Raw genomic sequence first — 10678 nt, 5'->3', positions numbered from 1 at the left:
CTAGGCGCTCCCCGAGGGGTTACCGCTCAGGGGCACGCTTTAGGCCCTAGCCTCCGTAGGTTTCGGACGAGGCGTCGCCCCTCGGAGTCCTTTAACGAACTACCCTTCAATCATTGGGGGAGGTGATGGCGTTCCTCCCCCCCAACCTCATCTGCATGATAATACCCCGGCCAATGCCTACCGCCAAAACCGAGGGAGTTGTGACGATTTGCTACGAGGTAGGCGAAAAAACCAAGTGGCTCACAAAACCAGCCAATTAGCCAAATGGAAAAACTCCTACCAGGCCCCTTGCGGCGACCAGCCGAAGCCCATAGCAAGGTCAGTGGCAAAACCTAAAGGGCGGGTGGGTGGGAAACCGCGTCGTCTCCAGGGAAGAAAGGGGGCGAGCCAGGGGCTGCCCTGACCTTAAGTGGCCCTACGAAGGCCCGCCCCTGCCGCCAGCCGATTGGCTGGCGCCACAGGGTATGCTAATTGGGGGAATCCCTGTCTCCCGCGAGGCTGACGCCAGCCTCGCGAGAGCGAGTGTGGGCGGGGTCGTGATCCCACAACCCCCCCCTCCTCCTGAAGATCGGAAGGGGCATTACCCAGCCCTTTGGCAGCTAAGTTAGGTTATGACCTTTTGGTGGGATGGGGTAGGACTGGTCTTATTGTGTTGTTGGACGAACATTTTAGAGATTTTGTATTCTTTCTGGACTGTTTGTTAGATTTTTTTTTTACTGTTGGTTGATTTTATCTTTTCATGCTTTATCTTCTTAAGTTGCTTCAATACTTTTTGTATAAAATGCAGATAATGATAGTTTATGTGAAAGGTAAATTTCTTTGAAGGTTTGTTGTTGTTGTTGTTTTGCATTGCGGGGTCACCTGTTTTTGGATCCCCCTCTGTTGGGGGTCAGGTACATGCAGCCTCTGCAGGCCACATGATACCAGCCTAGATGGCAGGCTGTGAGTGTCATGGAGGCCACATGGGTGCCACCACCCACATGGGGCAATGTTGCAAGTAACCAAAAGCAAAGGCCGGATAACATAGTTTTATGGGTACTGGTTCAGAAGTCAACCAGGAAGCCAGTATCACAGGAAGCTCCCCTTGGATTATGAGCTATATTTCCTATGTAACTTTAAAGGTAAAGGGACCCCTGACTGTTAGGTCCAGTCGCGGACGACTCTGGGGTTGCAACGCTCATCTCGCTTTACTAGCTGAGGGAGGCGTCATACGGCTTCCGGGTCATGAACCAGAGCAGTTTACCTTCCCGCTGGAGCGGTACCTATTTATCTACTTGCACTTGGCGTGCTTTCAAACTGCTAGGTTGGCAGGAGCAAAGACCAAGCAATGGGAGCTCACCCCGTCGTGGGGATTCGAACCGCTGACCTCCTGATCGGCAAGCCCTAGCAGGAGAAGCAGGTGAAAAGAATAGCAAAGCCTGCATGTCATGCAAGTAAATTGACACAGAGGCAAGAGCCATAGGTTTTGCTTAATTTTATTTCACTTTTACAGCTACATGGAATGTCGGATTGGGAAGGCTATGGAGTTAAAAAACCTGATCACTTCATGCCCAGTTGCAGCAGGAGCAGCTGGCATCAAAGACAAGACCCGTCTGGCAATGCTGCAGGTAAGTCCTGCCGTTCACACAGTGGTAAAAGCTGTTCTTGTCTGTTGGGTCTGGGTACAGGCCTCCGGCTCTGCTAGCACAGAATCCACTGCCTCCGGTGCTGGGGCTGCCACCGGAGCCACTGCTTGGGCTGCCACCAGATCCACTGCTTGGGCTGCCACCGGAGCTTCCTCCACCACCGCTGGGGGCTGGTGGGATTGGCTCAATGGGCTTGGATGGGGCTTTGCAACCTGGAAGAGAAGCAGAGGGTAAGCCATCTCAGATAACCACTACTGGCTCAAAATGTGAATTCTACATCATTCTGAACTTGATTTAAGGGATTCTGCCTACATGGCATGTGTTTGGCTTTTTCCACAAAGAAAACCTGCCTTGTACTTTCTCCCTAGTGTGTGATCGACATCAGTGTGAATAGAGAAGGTGATCTCCTGATCTGCAACTCCCATCAGCCCCAGCCAGCCTGGCTAAATGGTCAGGGATTATGGGAATTGTAATCCTAAACATCTAGAGGGCACCAATCAATCATGAACACAAGGAAAAGGCTTTTAAAAATCTTATTTAAAAGACCTCTGATTTCTCATTCTACTCTAGATCTGCACAACTTGTGATCCATTCAGCTGAATGCAGGTCATTAGCTATAAACTGTGGCCTGGCAGTTTTTTGAGAACGTGTCTTTTTCTGTTTCCAGGCAGGTAGCAAGGCAGGTTAATTCAACCTCTGCTTGGCTGTCACACACAGATGAGTTGTACAGTCCAGCTCAAATCCTTCCAGAACTTGAGGGTCCCTGTGGCTGTAAATCTAAAGTACTTGGCTATCTGTGGAGTAGCTCAGTGGTAGAGTATATGCTTTGCATGCAGGAGGTCCCTGCTTCAGCCTTTGGCATTTTTAGTTTAAAGGGTCCAGAACCTGGTGATGGCAAAGACCCTTGGGATCTGTGGTCTAGATGACACTGAGCTAGATGGGCTGGTAGTCTGTTGGAAGTTGATAGGCAGCTTCCAACACTCTTAATTTATGAATACATAGGTTCTGCATTCAGTGCCCGTGATATGATCTCCAAAATATACCTTCTCTTTCACTCTGGACTGCAGCAGCCCTTTCTCCCCAAGTCTTATCGGTCCCTGATTCTATAGTTGTGGTGAATTCTTCTTGGTTGTTTTGCCCCCATCCTTTAATAATGCATTCTATTTTTTTGCCCTTCAAAACCTTCCAAAGCCAACTGTTCTCATTCTCTATTTTTTTTTTTTTTTAAAGTGCTACCATTGATATCGAAATGTATTGAGCATGTTCTAAACAGGCCTAAAAGTGACTTAACTGACCTTGGTACCTCAGTTTGGAGGTTAGTTCTAAAATAAGCAACAGTGACTTGTTTTTTCAACATTATGAGCTTTTGCTGGAACTTTGGCTTTCACAATCGTTTTGAGAGCTTTTCCCGCTGCTGCTACTTACTAGCACTCTGCAGTCCAAGAGCATTCTTCAGGGTGGTGATCAAGGGGTATTTGCCTTGGTTGCAGAAAGTACCAGTGAAGTCATCCAAGTCAAGAGACCAAACCATAGCACCTGCAAAGTTGTTCTTCTTCAACCACTCAGCCTGTCAGATGCCAAGAAAGATGCCCAAGTCAATCAATATAGAGAACCTGTACTTTAGTGGCATTACATCAGCCATAGTCCTCATACCTTGATTTTGAAACTCTTGATGAACCTACCAAGACATTCTAATGCACCAGAATGAATGTATGCCTTTGTGAGATTGGTACCATACCTTGATCTGGAAGCTCTTAATGTTGTCATACCCCAGCCACTCATTTCCCTTGTAGGCATAAGGCACATCTTGAGGAGCATCCCAAGCTTGAGTGGCTCCATTCTTCAGGAAGGTGCAGATCTAACAGAGGAAACGAAAAAGGCACGTTGTAAATCATTGCAGGACTCTGTCTTGGTTGCTGTCTCATAATGCTATGTGCATAGTGCAGAGAAGTGAACTGAAAGTATCACTGCACAAATCAGCATAGGCTTCATAAAGCTTATAAGTATTTCCTCCATGGCTTAAAAAGGAGGCACAATGTGTATCAAGAGTTGAGAATACCTTGTTGGCTGCACAGTGAAAAAGTTATTATCTTGTCCTCAGTTATCTGAAATTCCTGCCTACCCCCAAAACCAGTGTGCATTAGCCATATTACTTCATCTCAGTATAATCTTGAGCAGAAATGCTAAAACCCAGGTGCCCTAGCTAGTGATATCCATACAAAGAATGGTCCCTTGGTCCCTATCAGTGGCGTAGCGTGGGGGGTGCAGGGGGGGCCGGCCGCACCGGGCGCAACATCTGGGGTTAGGGCAAATCCACGGGTTAGGGGGCGCAAATCCACGGGTTAGGGGGCGCAAATTACTTGCCTTGCCCCGGGTGCTGACAACCCACGCTACGCCACTGGTCCCTATGGAGGAATTTTTTTCTTGCTTTCTGTCTGGCACTGAGAAAAATCTCACCGGCTACTAAGCTTTAGAAACATTTTTTGCACCACTGGTTTTGTGCAAACAGCATATTTTCCAAGCTATTAGGGCAAAATTTAGTTGTAGCATCTTTGTAGGATTTCTTATTTGACTGGCCTATCTTTAGAATTATATTCTTCATCTGTATAGTGTAAACTGAGTGACGCAAATAAATGTTTTAATGGATTGTGGTGGGAAAAGTGAACAAACCTCATAGTAAGCCCAGAAGCCAGCTTGTCTTGTATATGGTCCAGCAGGCCCAGCGCCAGTTGTGGGAGCACCAACAGCTGTGTTGGATGGATCGCTGAGGATGAAGGTGTGTCCATAAGTTGGGAATCCAACAATGAGTTTCTCAGCTGGGGCACCATTCTTCTTCCAGTAGTTCATGGCATAGTCCTACAAAGGCAAATCATTTGTTACTCTCTGCTTGCAAAGTGGAATGTTAATTTCTTCATTTTTTTTTAGGTTTAGTTCCTGGCAGCTTTTGAAGCACCCTGTAAAAATAGGCTTCCAGCTTGGGATGAGTGAATCTGCCAGTTGCAGGTTTTCTCTCTCAGTTTCTTCTTTTTTCCACGCTTAAATGTGGTTCTCCACATTTCCATATCAGCGTATGATTTTCATTAAAGTAAGCACTTTTGCCTTATACACATTTTTTTTGCAAAGCAATTTTCCCTAATACAATGCCTTTTTGTATGTTATGTTCACTAGCGTATTATTTTTAAATGCACATCTTACCCTAGTATATGTATTTTTGACACATTATTTTCATGCAGTATTCGGAAAAGTGTGACTTTCAAGAGATGGCTATGTTTCAGTTTACATGTTGTTTCAAAAAGTGCAAATTAGGCAGATTGACCTTTAAATGTCTCCCCCAGCCCTACTTTCAGCTTATACTTACAACATTGAAGTAGATGTTTCCACCAGTGTCTGCAGGACCTCTGTACAGAGGGCTGTTCTCTCCAGTGTATCTCTCCCAGGAGCCATGGAAGTCATAGGTCATCACATGGAAATAGTCCAAATACCTGTGAGGAGATTAAATGTATCTCTGTCCAGTTCTTCTTCTTCTTCTTTGCAACTATCAGTAATATGTTGAATAAACCCTATGCTTCTAAGGCTTTTGCAGTCTCACCTTCCATAACCATTACCTCTCTAGACCATAGACCATTTTCTGCTATGCAGTAGCACCACCATTCTTTTTTCTGACTATATATGATAGCATTTGATGTATAATTAGACCCATAAATGCAGTTTCATAGTGGAAGCCCATCACAGGCCCAGTTTGCTCTTCAAAAAGGATCATTATTGTGGCTTTGACTGATTATATTTGAAATATTTGATCATTGGGTTTTTTTTAGCCCACCTTCTTAGGTTTGTCCTTCAGGATGAATATCTATAGCACTATCAATGTTTTGGTGCTTTATGAAAGTAATCAGCAGAGGAAATAGTATCTGTGGCTGCCTTGTCTCCTGAAGTAACTCTGTGTACTAGGATTGGCTGTAAGGTACACTGTTTTCCAAAAACCAGCCAGTATGCTAATACTGCAGCTGCCTCTATGCCAGTGATGCTGGCATAGTGATTTTACCAATGATACATACTGGCTAGGTTTCACTTTAATGCAGAGTGTGCAACTGATGAACAATACGACACACATCAGATGATTCAAAATTACATTAATTGTAAGGGTATCTTCACCTATGCATATACAAAAGACAGAAGTTAAATTCTGTACTTACTGGCCAAGCTCAGGAATCTGGTAGCCTGACTCAATATTGGAAAGACCAGCAGCAACAGCAGCAGTGACCATGAGTCTGGGTCTGTTCACTTGTTTGGCTTCCTTCTCAAAGGCTTCCAACATTTCCTACAAAGCAAACAGTAAGGTAAATGTGAATTTTCTGACAGAGCCCCACACTCTTGTTACTGTTCGGGTTTTGAGTCAATCCTATGAATTTTAGTCAACAAAATCATTAAAGTGACAATTTCAGACTATAAAAAGTGCCTATGAATAAAAATTTCTTGAAAAAAGTAAGAGGTGAGGAACCTGTGGCCCTGCAGATGTTGGTCTACCACCATCCCTGACCACTGGCCATGCTAGCTTATGCTGATGGGAGTTGTAGTGAAACAACAACTGGAGGACCAGAAGTCGCCCCACTCCTGTTTTAGGTGTTGTCACAGGAAGCACCGTTTTAGAAGAGGCACCCACTTCTGTGTGAGATAGATGAAAGCCTGTCTCTTCTAAAATGATGCTCACCAGTTTTGGTTTTTGTAGATAATGATATTAAAAATAAAGACCCCATCAATCTGAGGCAATTTTTAATTGATAGTAAGGTTTTAAAAGATTGATAAAACCTATTAACTGAGTAATGGGACAGTTGTACACATGCTAACTTAGAAACAGGCTCCACCATCTTCTGCAGGGCTTACACCCAGGTGGTTGTGTGTAGGATAGCAGCATAAATGTTGTAGCCCTATGTAGCATTATTGTTATGCTGCTATGGCAATGGGAGACCGCTGCTCATCTCTGCTGGTGAGAATGACTTCCTTCCTTGACTTTAGGGCAGCAGTAGGCAATATGGTGCCCTCCATTGTGGACTACAACTCCCATCAGCTCAGCCAGCAATGGTCAACGGTAAGGAGCAGTGGGTGTTGTGGTCCACAGTATTTGGTTTTGGCCACCCTAAGTTAGGAGAATAAAGGCAGAGATAAATTGATGCTAAACTATCCAATCTGGCTTCTCCCTTTCTGGGTGGTGGTGGTGAAATAAGAACAACATAATCAGTGGTTTTACCTTAACCAATAAAGTAAAGAGGGACTTATCCTGAGGGGTGCTGCCTCTAGAGCCAGGGTACTCCCAGTCAAAGTCCAGCCCATCAAACTCATACTGGCGCAAGAAAGTGATGACAGAGTTGATGAAGGTCTGGCGGGTCTCAGGAGTGGCAACCATTGCAGTGAATCTGTAATGTGGCCATAAGAGGGTAGAAGATAATTACCTACTTATTATGTGCATTCTTCTCTCTATTACTAGGATGAAGTATGCAAGTGTTGCTTCAACTTACGGTGCTGTTCCAAAGTTCCAGCCTCCAATTGCCAGAAGAGTCTTCAGGTCCCCATTCCTGTCATGGAAGAGATTGCAGAGATTAAATCTACCCTATTTCTGGAACAAGGAGTCCCGAATTGGTTCCATCTTGCTATCCATTTTGTGTTTGTTTTTATAATCTTGAACCCCATTTTCTTATGACAGACGATCTGTCAAGTAGTCTAGAATGAGTCACTTTTTATTATTGGTTCGCATCCCAACATCAGCTGACAACCTTGTAGTATCGTAGCTCCACATGTACTCAAACTTTCTTGCTTCTTTGTTCTATGTAGCGTTAGGTTCAGCTAGGTTACAACACAGGCCATTGGATCCTTCTGGACAGGAAGGCATATGATAGTGATTTCTGTTCCAGTTGAGCCTCATATAAACAAGGCAGAAGCAGAATGTGGGAAGGGCGGGTGACCATTGTTCATGGATACTCACTGGTTTTTCAAGCCATTGAAAGATTTATAGAGAGTGACGTCATTCCATTCAATGGTTGCAATCTCATTGTTGCGCATCCCAGCAAAGGCATAGATCAGGTGAGTACACAGACAAGGGTCAATGTTGTCGGGCTTGTATTTCCCAAGGCCTGGTCTGTATTGGCCCCAGTTGGTGAAGTAGCATGATAGCACATAGGCAGAACCTATCAAGACAAATAGGACAGGTTATAATAAAAGTTTAAATGGAATCGAGGAAGACTGAAGGGTGAGAAGAAGAAAGACAAGTGTGTATTTTCTTTAGCTATAATAAAACATGAATACCTGCCAGGTCTTAGTATGTATTGCAGATTTGGCATGTCATTATAGTAGGTGCAGAAGAGCATTCATTGCTGTGATATTTAGGAGGGATTGCTGCAATATTCTTAGAGATAGACACGTGCAGCTTAGTGTAATGTAAATGCACAAATTTTCTAAACATATTCCCCCCCCCCCAAATATGCATTTCAAAATCCCCTTCAATGGTTTTGAAAGCTGAGAACTGTGTTGCAATGTTTAGAGAAATGCAAAATACCACAAAAAGCTATGGGCTCCACTGAAAAGACCACAGTCTGCCACTGTGGAGAATGTGGTGTTTTTATGATATTGGGTTTATTTACACATATATGCAACCTGCACCTATGATGGAGGGGTTCACAGCATTAACACCCACAGAGGCTCTTGTTTCTCCTGAAATTACAGCCTTGGATTCAAACGGAAATCAAACATTGCTCTCAAGAGGTGCTTTACCTCTAGGTCACATCACTGCAACTCAACTCTAAACTCAGGCTTTGTCCTTCTAACTATCTATGAATTGAGGGAAGGGCCCACCCATTTGCTGCCTCACACAGAGCCCCTTTCCTTTGTTTTCCTTAATGACCCATCACCCAGGCTGTCACTCCAACACAGGAAGCGACTAGGTGACACTTAGACATTAATTTAAAGAGCTGCTTTCCATACCTATTTGTGCATTCAGCAGGAGCACCAGACCTATAAAGAAAAAGGGAATAATTTGTAAATTAAATATGTATAAACTTTTAAGAGTTGTTTAGAAATCATAGTGTATCACTATTTAACTTTGAGAAGAGTGGCAAACAATTTCTGTTTTGATGAAAGACTGTGTTGTAGGCCTTATACTGACCGCTATATTATATAGTTATTCAAACACGATTTTAAATAGAAGCACATTAACTGCTTGAATTTTCAAATGAATTGTAATGGAGGTATAATTTACACTGTGCATGCTACTTGGAGGAGGAATAATTAATTTTCTTCCATGATTTGTACCTCAAAGGTATCCATGGACTTCATTGCTAAGTATTATGCAGGAATTTTCAAAAACTAAAATTAATAGTGGGGAAAGAAGGGATTGATACAACTGAATAAAAATCTGCAAGATTTTCAGTTGTAAGTATTACAGGGAACATATTTGGGTCTCCAGGAATTTTCCCCAACCTTATCTGGAGACCCAAGGGATTGAACCAGGGACTTTTTGCATGCAAAGCTTGTGTTTTTCCACTGAGCTATGGTCATTCTCCAATGGAGGGAATTCCTGATTTCCAAATATCCCGAACAAAGAAAGCTTTCTCTCCACACTATGGAATGGAGGGAAGCAACACTTCTGGTTTTGTAAGGAAATATGGTAGTGAATGAAATCTTTGCTATAGAATAGCAAGAATAAAATCAACCTGCTCAGTTATTTTGAAATCCATTCAGTTAATTAAAAGTTGTTCTCTTTTAAATAATAGAATATGCATGAAAAAGTAAGGAATGAGAATTACAGAATGAGTTTCTTCCACCAGCAGAGAAAAGATACACCATTTTATGAATTTCAGATTTGTACTTACCGGTAAGAAGCATCAACTTGGCCATCTTGGTCTCTGTACTGATCTAACGTTGTTTCTCTCTTCCTTTTATACCATACACTTGCCCTTCTACCTGTTCAGTGCCTTGTGACCAAAGCATCAGGTGACTGGGACATTCATCTAAAATTATTGGCATGCAACAAATTCCAGTACCAGAACAAAGGCACAATTAAAAAGCCAAACTTAAGAAAACATGGTTATCAATATTTTTTATTTTACCAGTGCTATTGGGATCCTGGTGGAATTAGATTACAGTGTTTAAGTCCCTTTAATTGAATGATAACATATAGAAGTCAGGACTGTATATTTGCTGTACCAGTTTGCTTTTGATTACAGTTATAAATTGAGAACAAACAGTTATATAACCTGTTTACCGAGGACATCCAGCTGTTTGTCCCAGTTACCTGATTGTTCCCTTGCAAAACTGAACTGTGTGCATGTATTTTGTCTCTTTGAGGGGGCCGATCTAGGGTGAAGGGGAGAGAAGTGACTAGAGGAGAAGGTTTCCCCAGCATTTTCTCAAAAATCCAGATGTGTCCAGAAGCCTAGAAAGGTTTGCAACCATGGTTATAAATGGACAACTGACGATTCCTTAATTTGTGAGAAATTATGAGGATCTCCCAACCAGGAATACTCTCTGCTTCCCTGGTCCAGGTTTAACAAAACCATGGTTAGAAAACTGGTTCTCAAGTCTTGTTAGGCTTTCCTGTGTCACAGGCGTAGAACATGTGACCCTCCAAATAATGCTGGACTACAGCTCCTATAAGGGACGTGGGTGGCGCTGTGGGTTAAACCACAGAGCCTAGGACTTGCCGATCAGAAGATCGGTGGTTCGAATCCCTGCGACAGGGTGAGCTCCCGTTGCTCGGTCCCTGCTCCTGCCAACCTAGCAGTTCGAAAGCGCGTCAAAGTGCAAGTAGATAAATAGGTACCGCTCTGGCGGGAAGGTAAACGGCGTTTCTGTGCACTGCTCTGGTTCGCCAGAAGTGGCTTAGTCATGCTGGCCACATGACCCAGAAGCTGTACGCTGGCTCCCTCGGCCAATAAAGCGAGATGAGCGCCGCAACCCCAGAGTTGGACACAACTGGACCTAATGGTCAGGGGTCCCTTTACCTTTACCTTTTTACAGCTCCTATCACCATTGAAGAAGAAGAGGAGGAGGAGTTTGGAATTGAT

The 10678-nt window shown here is 43.6% G+C and overlaps 1 protein-coding gene across 1 annotated transcript; it reads right to left on the bottom strand.

Moving 5' to 3' along the window:
* Positions 1-1459: 1459 nt before the first annotated feature.
* LOC309343624 (acidic mammalian chitinase-like) lies at positions 1460-9557 on the bottom strand. Its single transcript, XM_081865334.1, has 11 exons — positions 9485-9557; positions 8598-8627; positions 7603-7804; positions 7139-7195; positions 6871-7036; positions 5819-5943; positions 4984-5107; positions 4296-4481; positions 3364-3483; positions 3051-3192; positions 1460-1837 (listed from the first exon to the last, which is right to left on the bottom strand). Exons 1-11 carry the CDS (start codon positions 9507-9509, stop codon positions 1545-1547), a joined length of 1470 nt encoding a protein of 489 aa, XP_081721460.1. The 5' UTR covers positions 9510-9557; the 3' UTR covers positions 1460-1544.
* Positions 9558-10678: the final 1121 nt, after the last annotated feature.

This window comes from Podarcis erhardii (genome assembly GCF_964252035.2).
Source record: "Podarcis erhardii genome assembly, chromosome: 6".
Taxonomy (NCBI): Eukaryota; Metazoa; Chordata; class Lepidosauria; order Squamata; family Lacertidae; genus Podarcis; species Podarcis erhardii.
Note: the sequence above shows the minus strand (reverse complement) of the source record. Positions and strands in the feature narration are given on the sequence as shown.

Excerpts from the sequence above, each read along its gene's own strand:
- LOC309343624 (XM_081865334.1), bottom strand. The coding sequence starts at position 9,509 with ATGGCCAAGTTGATGCTTCTTACCG. Across the intron at positions 7,037-7,138 it reads TGGAACTTTGGAACAGCACC|ATTCACTGCAATGGTTGCCA; the intron begins GTAAGTTGAAGC and ends GCCACATTACAG. Across the intron at positions 5,944-6,870 it reads TCTTTACTTTATTGGTTAAG|GAAATGTTGGAAGCCTTTGA; the intron begins GTAAAACCACTG and ends TTTGCTTTGTAG.